This window comes from Hibiscus syriacus, unplaced genomic scaffold (genome assembly GCF_006381635.1).
Source record: "Hibiscus syriacus cultivar Baekdansim isolate YM2019G1 unplaced genomic scaffold, ASM638163v2 tig00111398_pilon, whole genome shotgun sequence".
NCBI lineage: Eukaryota > Viridiplantae > Streptophyta > Magnoliopsida > Malvales > Malvaceae > Hibiscus > Hibiscus syriacus.
The window spans coordinates 243095-256528 of NW_024063081.1; the positions used below are offsets into that span (position 1 = coordinate 243095).

Sequence of the window (13434 nt, forward strand, 5' to 3'; positions counted from 1 at the left end):
ATCGAAGATGTTACAATCCTCCTCCTCATCAAGTTGGTCGGCTCCGAATGCAGCAAGTGCAGGCGCAGGGGCACACTGCCGAAGGCAATCGGATAAATAGCACCCATTAAAGAGAAAATATAACATATATATTCGAATCTTCATCAATTTTGTGTTCGATTTTAAACATTTAATTTAATTTAAATTATAAATTATAATTATTTTATTGAAAATTTATATAAAATAATAACACAAACAAAACATCATTATAATATTTATTAAATTTTAAAAAAAATTAAATTTATTTTAATTGAGTTAATATCTAATTAATTTGTGCGAAGAGTTTTGTCTTATGGAAAACGGAGTTGAGGCCCAATGGGCTTTATTTTCAGTAAAGATCTGGGTCAACATGTATAAGGAACGGTGTCGTTTTATGTGCACAAAGACGACGACTTGCTCGTTGCATCACTCATTCATAATCTCTTCTCTACTGACTAAACACTAGTCTTTCTGTTTTCCCTCTTCAAATCTTCATACCTCTTGGCCTCTTCCGCTCTGAAATGGTGTCTTCGTCTTCACTGCTAACGCTTCCTTCAACATTTTCCCGCCTAAATTTATTCCCAAAATCCTCAATATTATCCTCCTTCACTTTCAAAGCCCTTAATTTACTAAAATTCCACAAGCAACAGCGTTTAAGACCCCTCAATTATCCTCTCCTTTATTTTCCTCATTCATTCAGTTCTTCAGCAACTCATTTCTCTACTTCAACAATTTCTGTTTCGTCCAAATCATTTGATGATGATTTGGTTGTTCTTGGCATCGAAACCAGTTGCGATGACACAGCAGCCGCTATCGTAAGTACCCTTCACTTTTCCGCTTTCCTGTCTCGTTTTCCTTTATGGGTATTCTTCATTTTTAATGGGAATTTATGTTCTTTTGAAAAAAAATGTGAATGTTAGGTGAGAGGAAATGGCGAAATTCTCAGCCAAGTTGTGTCTTCTCAGGTATGTATTTTTTTTTCCATTTTCAGTACTTTTTATTTTCTCCTGACAGTGAAGTGAATGTCTTTTTTTCTTTTCACTTTAACTATTGATCCCATGAAGGCAGATTTGCTAGCTCGATATGGAGGCGTTGCTCCTAAAATGGCTGAAGAAGCACATTCACAGGTCATTGACCAGGTATTATATACCCTTGTTCTATTTATTAACAAATCATATTAATCTGTTTTTTTGTTTTTTATGTAATGTGTAAATGTAAATGCAAAAATAAATCACAAATTGATTATCATATGCAGGTTGTGCAAGATACACTTGATAAAGCTGGTTTGACTGAAAAGGAATTATCTGCAGTTGCTGTCACTATTGGACCTGGTTTAAGTCTATGCCTTCGTGGTAATTACTCTTTTAATTGAATTCTATTGTTCATCATTGCTTCGAATTGTGGCTTGAGTTGCCTTTCCCTTTTTGACATTTTTTATGTAATTTCTGCACAGTTGGTGTGCAGAAAGCTAGGAGAGTTGCTGGCAGCTTCAATCTACCGATCATCAGTGTGCATCACATGGAGGCTCATGCTCTAGTAGCCAGGTATTGAAACAATGACCATATATAGACATGAGAAGATAAGCCATATGTTGTTGCTCTTCAAGAAAATGGTGTGCTTTTTAAGTACCATTTGTTTATCAGTACCTGACATTGTTAATTCTTGATCTAGGCTGGTAGAAAAGGAGTTGCAGTTTCCATTCCTTACACTACTTATATCAGGTTTGGGTTTCTGACTTTTTGGTTTTATGTTGCTTACACTCATTGCATACACATTTTTGCTTGTTAGCAAGCTAGTTAGTGAGCCAGGGATATGTTTGTGCCCTTGTCTTTACATGATAGGATACACATTTATGACTTTAACACCATCATGGACTACAAAATATTATTCTGAAATCCTTTGTCATTCGGGGTTATTAAAGTTATCGTCTACAATTTTCCAATTCACATACATTAGGGAATTCTGTAATTGCTGTTTTTATCTGATTAAGAAATTTGATGATTATACCATGACATTGCAAAATCATAAATTTTTAGTTTTGCCACCAACTAGTCTTGTTTGTGGGTTACAGTCATTGCTCACTTGCTTCCTGTAGGTGGACACAATCTGTTAGTTCTTGCTCATGATCTTGGTCATTACACTCAACTTGGGACCACAATAGACGATGCAATTGGTGAGGCTTTTGACAAGACTGCAAAATGGCTGGGCCTTGATATGAGGAAGAGTGGTGGGCCAGCTGTTGAGCAACTTGCTCAGGAGGGTGACGCAGAATCAGTTAGATTTTCTGTAGGTCTTTTCTTTTAGAGTGTATATTTGATGATTTGGTTGTTTTTCATGTATGGTGTTGACCTGTTCGTTGAGCAGTTGTTCTGAATTTCACTAATGCATTTCTTCCCTTTTCAGATTCCAATGAAACAGCATAAAGATTGTAATTTCTCTTATGCTGGTCTAAAGACCCAAGTGAAACTAGCAATTGCATCCAGAAATATGTTTGTAGACCACACTGATATTTATCATACTTGATGATTGACACTTTCCCTTTTTATCTATCATGTTAATTCTGCTTGACCCCATTTGTTGTAGTGATGCCAAGGTTCCCCTTTCATGTGCAAGTAGCCAAGATAGATGCTCCCGAGCTGATATTGCTGCCTCTTTTCAGGTTACATCCTTTTCCTTTTGTCTTTGTATCAGTCTTAATTCTAGATTTTTTCATTAATTCGATAATTTTAGAACATATTTATTGATAAGCGAGCCCTTAAAATCTATACTCCAGCGGGTTGCAGTGTTGCATCTAGAAGAACGGTGTGAACGAGCAGTTGAATGGGCATTGAAGATTGAACCTTCCATAAAGCATCTGGTGGTGTAAATTATATCATCTCTGTGTGTGTTAATCATATTTACTCCTGTTAGTACCGGATGCTTTTATAGTTAATCTGCTGCGTAACGGTTTATGCTGATCTTGTTCCTATTTTTCTTCTTGCAGGTAGTATCCGGAGGTGTAGCATCAAATCTATACATAAGGGCTCAATTGGATAAGGTTGTTAACAAGTACAGTCTGCAGCTTGTATGCCCCCCTCCCAACCTTTGCACTGACAATGGTAAGTTACATTTGTCACAAGTTTTTTTCAACCCTATACAAGTACTTTTAAAAACCAGGCAATAGTTTATGTTTCTGTCTGTATTGTTCAATTTATGTATAGAAAGATAAACATATAGAATGTTCAAATGCTCTAGAGTATTAAGTAAACGCCTAAACCTAATATTTAAACCTTGGGATATTAACTGGATGTTCTAAATAAAAGTAGGCAACTAATGCTATAATTTTCATAAACAATAGGCGTGATGGTTGCTTGGACTGGCATCGAGAACTTCCGTGTTGGAAGATACGATCCTCCTCCACCTGCCAATGATCCAGAAGATTTCATGGTATGCAGGAAATATATTATTAATTGTATGACTGTATTTGCTCTATAAGTTGTGTTGTTATGGGCAGAAATAAGTCGAAATAGCATGAATTTTGACATGTTTGTGTTGCACCAGTATGATTTGCGGCCAAGGTGGCCATTAGGGGAGGAATATGCTGAAGGCAGGAGTGAGTCTCCCTATTTGAGAAGGGCTCGGGTTCATCCGTCACTTACATCTCTTGTGCGCGCTTCACATCAACAACAACGATGAAAGAGTATGCATATACAGAGCTCTTGGAGGGTTCTAAATTCAGCGTCGCAATGATCCTTCGCATAACTATGAGATGGGTAATTGAGATTACTTGTTGCAGTGGCATCAAGTCTGAATACGAAGATGGGCATCAAACATATTCATCAATAGTCTCTATAAAACCTTTACTTTCGTCAATTAAGATGTAGTATACAGACGAGATGGAAAAGGTAAATTTATATTTTCTTTTCGTTAGTGAAGAAACATTGCTCTTTTCAAGGGTCTAAACAAAAACCAAGTAGCCAATCCAAAATTAATCCGATCGAAGATGTATTAAAATCTTCACTAAAATCTCTATTAAAAAGTTTTTTTCTTGTGAATTGTTGTAGTTATCCGAGTTCGAAGAAATTTGATATATTTCTTGTGTCGAGCTTAAACATGTGAAATGTCAAAGTAAATAAATTTTGGGTTGAGTTTGGATTATATAACGGTCTGTTCGCCTTGGTTTTTGGTAAATGATTAGTGACTTCTTACGATAAGATTAGGTTGGATTTTTGAGTTTGATTTACTTTTTTTTTATATATTTTGATGGGAATGAATCGGTAAAATTTGAATAATATGTTGAAATTTTATCTATTATAGTACTCAATGGAAGTTGTTCGTACCACATAACAATTTCGGAAGTCATTTCTGTTATTATGCATCCATGAAACCTTGAGAAGACGTCTGAATTAACAAAATTATCGAACGACTCAAATGCCTTCTTGAAAATAAATAAAAATTTGAACGTTTTCCCAAATATTTTAATTGAAATAATTTTTCTTACACCCTATAAAATTAAAAAGAAAATCAACACATTGTTGAAGTAATTTTGCGGGAACGAATCCTATATAAATCCACATAGATCAGGATGAATAGTTTAGAGAAGAAAGCTACGCCCAAGTAAAGTTAGGGATGGAAGTATTGAGGCTACCAATCTCAGCATCGCAAAGAGGGAAGCTAATCTCAGCTGGCTATACTTCCCTCTCTTCCATCTCTTCCATCTCTTCATCTGACCTCGCTCGAGGTTATGCAGCTCTTTCTTTCTCCTACTTCGCTATGCAAACCTACCAACTGTTTGTTTTTAATACCCAACGAACTTGAATTACTTCCAGAACACCAAGGGCTCTTACATTTCACCCACTTCCCGATTTATCTTCCATTTCAACACTTGAACCTGGCAAAAGGCTGTTTTCTGTGTGAATTACGGTCTTCCGCTGCTGCAGATTTTCATGTTTCTATCTCTGTTTTTCTTTTTATACAGATTTAAAAGTTTCCGAAACCGAAGCTATGGAGATTCTGAAGGTTGCATCACAAAGTAGGGGAGCGGAAACCTCTAATGCAAGTTCTTCAGTTGTTGAGGGTTCGTCGAAACTTCTTTATTAGTATTTCTTCATTTCTACAATCCCCATTGTTGGAAAGGAGAAAATATCATTAGTTTGTGCCCATATTGCCAGTTCAAGTTCTTATGGTTTCAGACACATTCCTGTGGTTTGCAGGTGCACAGAGTGCCTGGGATATGCTCCACGATGAGGAATCACTAGTGCATATTACTACATCCTCTGCAGATCTCGATAACATCTTGGGTGGTGGAATACATTGCAAAGAAGTCACTGAAATCGGTTAGTCTCACTCTTTCTTCTTATGCAGGCTAGTTTGTTCATTCTATAATCTTCACTGTTGATAATTGTTAATTCTGTTTCCAAGTATAAATTGACAAATTCTTTGGTAGTGAAAATATTATCTTTATCTTGATTCTTATAGGTGGAGTCCCAGGCATCGGTAAAACACAGCTGGGGTAAGGGTTGTTGCTTGTTAACAAGGTTTTGCTAGCATGTTACATCGGATTTATTTTTTCTGTAATTTCCGTCTATATTGACAGGATTCAAATAGCTGTTAATGTTCAAATTCCGCATGATTTTGGTGGCCTGGGTGGGAAGGCAATATATATTGGTAACTTTCATAAAACTACTGCAAGTTTTTTTTGTACTGTTTGCCATTGGATTTTTGTTGCTGATTCTGACAATGTGATTATATGATACATAGACACGGAAGGTAGTTTTATGGTGGAGCGTGCTTTTCAAATTGCTGAGGCTTGCGTAGAAGATATGTCAGAATATAACCGATTCTTAAGGAAGGATTTCCAAGAGTGCAAAAACAAATTGCAACCGAAGGATATCCTGGAAAACATATTTTATTTCCGGATTTGCAGTTATACGGAGCAAATTGCCCTGATCAATTACTTAGACAAGTTCATTTATGAACATAAAGATGTAGGTATAATAGTATCATGCGGGGTCGTTTCCCTTTTTGTTGAGGCCATTTCTATGAGTTGTTGGGTAAACACTGCTGCTAATTAACTGCTCAGATCTGTAAATAGATATATCAATATTGTCACAGGTGAAGGTGGTGGTTGTGGATAGTGTTACCTTCCATTTCCGCCAAGATTTTGATGACATGGCTCTTAGGACTCGAGTTCTTAGTGGACTGGCTTTGAAGTTGATGAATCTGGCCAAGAAGTTCAGCTTGGCGGTGAGAATAGTTTTTCTTTCATTTTCAAATTATTAATTTTCTTTGAATTGTTGTTTGAGATATCTAATCATGATGCAAATTTTATCATTCATACTGTTTCAGTTTTTGAAGCTTACTAGACGGTGCATGACGTTTCACCATAGGTTGTATGCTTATTATTATTTTTAAACTTTCCTACTTTTTCCAGGTTGTTTTATTGAATCAGGTGACTACTAAGCATACAGAAGGCTCCTTTCAATTAGCTCTTGCACTAGGTAATATAAAGCCGAATCATCTATTTTCTCTCGCATAAACTTTTGTAGTTTCTTTGCTGTTATAGATACATGGTCACACAAGTATTTGTGGTATGGTTGACAATTGCCGTAGTTACATGCTCAACTGAAGTAGTGTAATCATGCTGAGTAGGTGATAGCTGGTCCCATTCTTGCACGAATCGGATCGTTCTATATTGGAATGGGAATGAAAGGTTTGCGTATATCGACAAGTCACCTTCTCTTCGATCAGCATCAGCAGCATATTCTGTTACAGGTAGGGGGATTAGGAATTCGTCCTCAAGCTGTAAACGGATCAAAATGATGTAAGATATAGATGGAACCAGAGAAAGGCCGTAAACCGAGGAGGGCCTTTGCTTGAAAAAAATTAGAAATGTGCTTCATAGTGAAATATTCCACCAATGTCCTGTTTTGGACACTATTTTGTTATTTCAAACTTTTGAATTAAAAGAATGAATAAATTCTCTAATGCTTGTATAATTCTTATTGTTTTACTGAACTCAACCTTTAGGTTCAATCCATTAAAATCAAAAACGGAAAATAGTACTCGTTTACTAAATTTTGAGCTGTAAAAATCAAATAATTCTCTAGTCTTTAAGATTTGAATATATATTTTTCTAAAAAAAATACACACAAAGGAAAGAAGAAAAAAAGACCGTCCATTGTGGTGACGCAATCTATTGTCAATCGGGACAACGAGGGACCTTCGCCGTTGTAGCGATGAGCTTGAAGTGGACTGAAAACGGCGGGAAATCGGTCATGGAGACTGTTTGAGCAAAGTTGATGGGAATAAATGGATTCTAACCTTTGATGATTCAGATAGAGAGCCGTGAACAATGATGAAGAAATAAAAAAAAAGACAACTACTTTAAATACTATCAAATTTTAAGTGTTGACTCGTTTATATGATCAAATTTTTAATTTTAGCACTAACATATACTTTTACATTTAATTATGTCACTCAATCATTAATGACTTAACGAGATGATGATATGACAATTACTAAAATGACAACATTTTAATACAACTATTTTAATTCTCAAAAGACCTAAAATGATATCATTTTATTTAAGAAAAAAATATTACAAATTTTGTTGGGGTTTAAACTCAAGTAGCTAACAAATCTTAACAAAGGTCAAACTTTATTTTTTGTTATTTTATAATAAATATTTTAAAAATCTAAAATTTCAGTTAAGATAAATCTAAAATTTTAAATAATCTAGGGACTAAATCTGAATTTTTCAATTATATTTTTCTCTTTTCTTTCTTTTCATCTTTATCAGCATACCTGTTTTTTTTATTCATTTGTCACCATTAGACCAAATCAGTTGAAACTTGGTCATTTGATCTTTAATACTTATATATTCTATCAATTTAATAATGATTTTAATTTAATTCAATAAATTTAATCCTCCTAATCAGATATTGACATGTGTCACTGTTTGATTAAATATTATTTTTTATAATTTAATATATTTTATTCAATTATTTTTTTCTTCCAACCAGATTGTGATATGTTGATTCACTCCTCTCTCCATTTCGCACCGTCGTTTCATCCTCCCTCGTCTCGCCGCCATTCATGTTAAACCAAGGTCGTCGATGTTGTCGTTCGACTGTGGTCTTTGTTGTTTGTAGTTTCTTCATCGCCACACAACCTTGGTAAGGCACGATCCATCGCCGTTTTCAGCACCCACGACTGCCTAAGTTGTTTGCATCGTCTGATAATTTTACTACTGAAAGCTTCCATTGTTTTCTTAGTATCTCTGGCGAGGTTATGGCTATATTGGGAAAATTGTCTTAAGTTTCTATCATTGTTGTTGAACATTGCCTCGTTTCTTCCTTTCCATAGGCCCCATATGGTTGACCGGAAAACATATATATTAAACTCTTGCCTAAGTTTCTATCATGGTAGAAAACATATATATTTAGTGTATTATTATTATTATTATTATATATTTAATTACTTTAACTTAATTATTATTTTTGATCATGGAAATATATTCAGATTAGATAGAGTTTCCGATTGAAATTAGATGAGTGCATGCTATCCAGATTAGTGATTTAAAAAAGATGACACACGACAAAATGATTTTTTATATGTATTAAACTCTTGGGGGGAGACAGCCAGGGTATATGTGGAATAGAAAAAGTAGACATAACGTTATTGCAAATTATTTTATAATTTTTTATGCGTTCGTCTTCGCCTATAGTTTTTAGGGCTTATTCTTTTCTTGTTTGTGCAGCACTTGTACATTTACTTTTTTGTGTGATTAAATGAGTTTAAACTCTTTAGATGTATCTGGCGTAAGCAAAACTACCTAAAAAAATAAAGCAACCATACTCTATATAAGAAAGAAGAAAACTTTGATACTGGACACTTCAAAAAAATTATTGATTTTGGAGAATGCTTTACGAAGTGCACTTAGACTTTTGAATGTTTGAATAGATGGATGCTGTGGCAAATGACCAAGTATTCTTTGTATAATCTTCCACCATTTCGATGAACGGTGGAGATTAATTTAATCCTAAAATCTACATTTTATATCTAGAATAATCCTGGAAATACTAAACAAGAAAAATATAGAGGGAGAAGTTTAATTTGTGACACATATCTCTTGTTGATTAATGATGAGTAAATTATTTAAATATTGGGTTATAAAGATTCAGGATGATCTTATGTTATTGTTTTGAAAAAGCGTTCAAGATGAAAAATGTTATATAATTTTTTAATTTAATATCATATTATATAATTGAAAAATTACTTATAATTGAAGTTAAATATTATCATTCTTTCCCGTTTTTTCATTTATAAAAAATAATAATTATGTTACCAAAATTTATTGTTTATGTGATAATGTGTTTATTTACATGTCATATTAATTAATTTGCCTTTTTTTATATTTACATAGGCATATCATTAAGAATTATAATCATTGTCAGTGATAGAAAATTTAAATTATTATCATGATAGTTATTGAGCATGGACAGGAGAGGTCTCTGCCCAGGAACCGGTATACAAGAATTAATTTTTTTTTTTTTTACTTTTATAAATAAGTTATTAGGTTGTAAATATTGAAATTTGACACATATAATTATGTTTGGATTTTAGCATATGATTTTTTATATATAAAAGATTAAAATTTAAATTTAAAATATAAATCAATCGAATGAAACTAGAACTTTAAAATATCCAACGTATTTAATGAAAAAATTTATTCCCATCCCCTAATGGAACCAAAACTTAACCAAGAGAATTACAGCCCCATTGATAAGTTTGTGTGCCTATGCGTATCTTGTTTTACAGGCTGATGAGGCCTTATTCAACATGGATTCCGACATCACTGAGCAGCATATTCTTTCTCAAGCTTCACCCTTTGTTTGTTTGGCGGTGATAGCTCTATCTGTAACACAAATATTTTCAATGCTTTATTATTAATTAATTTAGTCACAAGCAATTTACAAGAGACCGCTGAACTGCATCAACAATGCCTTGTTGCTTACCTTCCCATCGAAGTAGACTTCAATCCTCATTTTCACATCTTTCTATCACATTTTGATTGGAATTCTCTAATTCTGATATTTGTATCCAATAAGATCCATATTCAATATTTGGAATTATATTTTTTGTGTGTGATCAATCTGGGGTAAGTACAAAATAATATATGTTCAAAAATAACTCTCAACCATTTAACATTAAATGCTCAGACCCCTTACATTTATAGTGTTTAAACTCGAGACTTTAATAAATAATATCAATCATTCATTTACTTTTGAGTTACAAATCAATTATAAGTTATTAATTGGATGTCTTAAGTTGATGTTTAGCATCATTGCATTGATGAGTGAGATGGAGGAAGTTGAAATTCTCAAATCCCTACCTACAAATCTCCCACTATTTTAAACTTTTGGGTAAACTACACTCATCTCACTTGGAGTTACTATCTTGAACTTGAGTCCTTTGAGGAAAAAAAAAGTGTAATGTCTAATCACCCATGTCACATGAAAAATTTATTATATTTTGATTAAAAAAACATTATTTAGCTTGAATGTGATATGTAAATTTATTTTATAAATATATATTAATTATAATATAAATTATAAAGTATATTTTTAATATCATTTAAAATATATTATTTATAATATAAATTATAAAAGTTCAATGACCATTAATGTAACACCCTAACCCGTATACATCTGGTTATACGAGTCAAAGATATCACATCAACTTAAAAATATTTACTTAACTGAAATTACTAAAAAAATTCATTTGAAAACACTTTTATTCTAACTTTTAAAATCTATTTTAAAATATATCTCAACTATAATTTGTTTCTTTGTCACATAAAAATAAATTCATTTGTTAATCAGTAATTTTGCTAAACCATTTCTTTTCGTGATAACTTTTAAAAGCATAATAACATAATATATTCTTTTAATGCATATACTGCTAAAACTAAACTAAGTAAAAATAAACTAAAATAGTTTTAGTTTACTATTACAGAATATTAGAAATAAATACGATAAATAGAAATCACTGACATAATTATACATGCCACTATAAGTCAAAGGAAACATCATAGATGTCTTACTGATACTGATGATATTTTTGTCTTTCCAAAAGATGCTCCGATAGCTCCTTACTGATCGTGATTATCCTTTCTAAAACCTACGCATGAAAATTATCACGCGCTAAGTATAACTTAGTGAGGCAATAATAGTTAAGGTGAGAACAAATAAATAAATTATCGAAATATATAAAATCATTAAAATAAAACAGACTAAATTTTTCAGAATGTTCAAACCAGCTATCTCATGTTGAACTTTATCATAAACCTGAAAAGAATCATATGATAATTTTCACAAGATCATAATAAATCAGATTAGACAGAATAATCATTTCATAATCCTTTGTAGTCAGACACTTTTCATAACTTTCTTATTTCATTTTTATAGCCCAAAGTATATTTTAAGAGAATATAAGATACGTGAGTCAGACGAGTGTGCGCAATACAGATCTCAAATCATCAAAGTCGGAACAGATAAGCGCACAGTGCTATCACATCGGAAATAACAATATACACACCAAGTGCATTCAGATCAGAATATATATACTAGTGTACACTCTGGTACACCACAGTATATCGGAATCAGAACAGATAATCACTCCACCTCATGGCATGCCAATTGTACCTATGACTCTCCATATAACATACAGTGGGCTTTTTAGTTCATCTTGTAATCATTTGATAAAATCATATCAGAACCATAAATATATTTAATTTACCTTCATAAAATGTGACATGGGCAGTTCATACCCAAAATCATTCATAAAACTTATTAAAAATATTATGGATATAATTCCATAAGCAAAACATAATTCATATATTTGAAATAAATAAGGTGAGGTTGATTTATCGCAAGTATTCATCGATCAAAATAATTTAATAAATAAATTGCACTCACATTTGCCTCACTACAGAACTTGTATATAATAATCCTAGTCACGAGCTTTGTCCTTTCCTTTCGAATCGCTCGAATTGCTAGATTTAACGTAGTCTGACAATACCAAATTATAACACAAAAATTGTTCGAACTACATATTAGTATCGTACCAATATAAACTCATTTAATATTTGAAAATCTATAAAATAAAATCGATAACTAAATCGATATCAACCAAACTCATAACTCCATTATAACTTCAAATTTATCGAAACACTTATTCAATTCCATAAATAATTATTCCCAATATGATTCTTCAACTTTTACCAATTATAAAATCAAACCACATATTTTAAATTCTTTCTAGAATTCAACTCAACTTTTCCTTTAATTCATAATGGTCCTTCACCATTATAATAATTGTACATTAATTACTAAAATTCCAGCACTTGAATAAAATACCCAAATCAATTCTTCAATATTCAAAACATTATAAATTTCAACCCAAACTTTCCTAAACTTTCGGTTTTCAACACTTAACTTTATAAATTTATAATTCAACCTCAACTCAACATTTAATTCAAAATTCAACATACTAATAAATTTTCCAGCATTCAATAATTTACTCAAATAATACTTCTTCATTTAAGAACTTGCAAACAAGTCCCCAAAGTTTTGGAACCTTTCGGAATTCCACCATCTAACCATTAAAATGAATTCTTTTAGAATTATTCTCAACATTTCCAATTTATTCAAAATGGTCTCTTGCCATTTAACTTAAATTCTAAGCACCCAAAAATATGCTCAACATTTAAACACTACTCTTCATCTTCTAATCCATTTCAACTTAAATTCTAAAATTTTCATATTCAGACAACTTGCACTACCTTTAAAGAATCAATATTATGTATTGATATACACACTGGAATTTAATTTCGTTTCTTCCGTTGAAAACTATACTCTAATAAGAATCTATCCATATAAAGAAATCCTTCTAACTCATTATGTACAATTTATGGTGAATTTTCAAAGTTGACCAATAAAATCTGTTTTGTGCAAACTTGCTGCCCGTTTTCCTGACATTTCCTCAGTTAAAAATTCATATTTTTTTGTATACACCTTGAAATTGACCCCGTTTGTTTTAAACAAAACTAGATTGATATAAGAAGAAATATATAAAAAATACCTCCAAATAATTTTTATAGAATTTATGGTAAATTTTCAAACTCACTGCCAGATTCAAAAATCTAATTGTCTTCATTAATTTGCATCCTTAGGTTCTTCATCAATTCTTACAACACTTCTAATATCAAGAATTGATCTTTAATCATAAAAATACACTTTCGTTCAATATCTTACCAACTTGAGCATGAAACATGAAGATTTTTATGCCAAATGAAAGAGAATTCATGTAGTTTATTTTTCGTTAATAACCTAACTTAAAATTACAGTAAAAATAGACCAAAATTAAAAACAA

General features: G+C 32.2%; 2 protein-coding genes across 3 annotated transcripts; both read left to right on the forward strand.

Annotated features, from left to right (window-relative positions):
• The first annotated feature begins 495 nt into the window (after window positions 1-495).
• LOC120161186 (probable tRNA N6-adenosine threonylcarbamoyltransferase, mitochondrial) lies at window positions 496-3987 on the forward strand. The gene is made up of 13 exons (XM_039171449.1): window positions 496-833; window positions 939-983; window positions 1083-1157; window positions 1274-1370; window positions 1472-1562; window positions 1690-1739; window positions 2114-2304; window positions 2422-2507; window positions 2602-2677; window positions 2792-2875; window positions 3002-3116; window positions 3356-3444; window positions 3559-3987. The coding sequence occupies exons 1-13, from the start codon at window positions 540-542 to the stop codon at window positions 3691-3693; spliced, it is 1428 nt and encodes a 475-aa protein (XP_039027380.1). The 5' UTR covers window positions 496-539; the 3' UTR covers window positions 3694-3987.
• A 610-nt stretch (window positions 3988-4597) lies between these two features.
• On the forward strand, window positions 4598-6909 carry LOC120161151 (DNA repair protein RAD51 homolog 3). 2 transcript variants are annotated; one of them, XM_039171412.1, is made up of 9 exons: window positions 4598-4738; window positions 4976-5074; window positions 5211-5333; window positions 5476-5509; window positions 5594-5664; window positions 5764-5984; window positions 6112-6243; window positions 6431-6497; window positions 6649-6909. In XM_039171412.1, the coding sequence occupies exons 1-9, from the start codon at window positions 4627-4629 to the stop codon at window positions 6822-6824; spliced, it is 1035 nt and encodes a 344-aa protein (XP_039027343.1). In that variant the 5' UTR covers window positions 4598-4626; the 3' UTR covers window positions 6825-6909. The 2 variants fall into 2 exon arrangements, with proteins under 2 accessions (XP_039027343.1, XP_039027342.1); XM_039171411.1 differs by having other exon boundaries at window positions 4599-4738; window positions 5758-5984.
• Window positions 6910-13434: the final 6525 nt, after the last annotated feature.

Coding starts and splice junctions, on each gene's coding strand:
- LOC120161186 (XM_039171449.1), top strand. CDS start 540: ATGGTGTCTTCGTCTTCACTGCTAACGCTTCCTTCAACATTTTCCCGC. Junction 2,508..2,601: donor GCAATTGCATCCAGAAATAT/GTTTGTAGACCA, acceptor CATTTGTTGTAG/TGATGCCAAGGTTCCCCTTT. Junction 2,876..3,001: donor AACCTTCCATAAAGCATCTG/GTGGTGTAAATT, acceptor TTCTTCTTGCAG/GTAGTATCCGGAGGTGTAGC.
- LOC120161151 (XM_039171411.1), top strand. CDS start 4,627: ATGGAAGTATTGAGGCTACCAATCTCAGCATCGCAAAGAGGGAAGCTA. Junction 4,739..4,975: donor TTCATCTGACCTCGCTCGAG/GTTATGCAGCTC, acceptor CTTTTTATACAG/ATTTAAAAGTTTCCGAAACC. Junction 6,498..6,648: donor TCAATTAGCTCTTGCACTAG/GTAATATAAAGC, acceptor CATGCTGAGTAG/GTGATAGCTGGTCCCATTCT.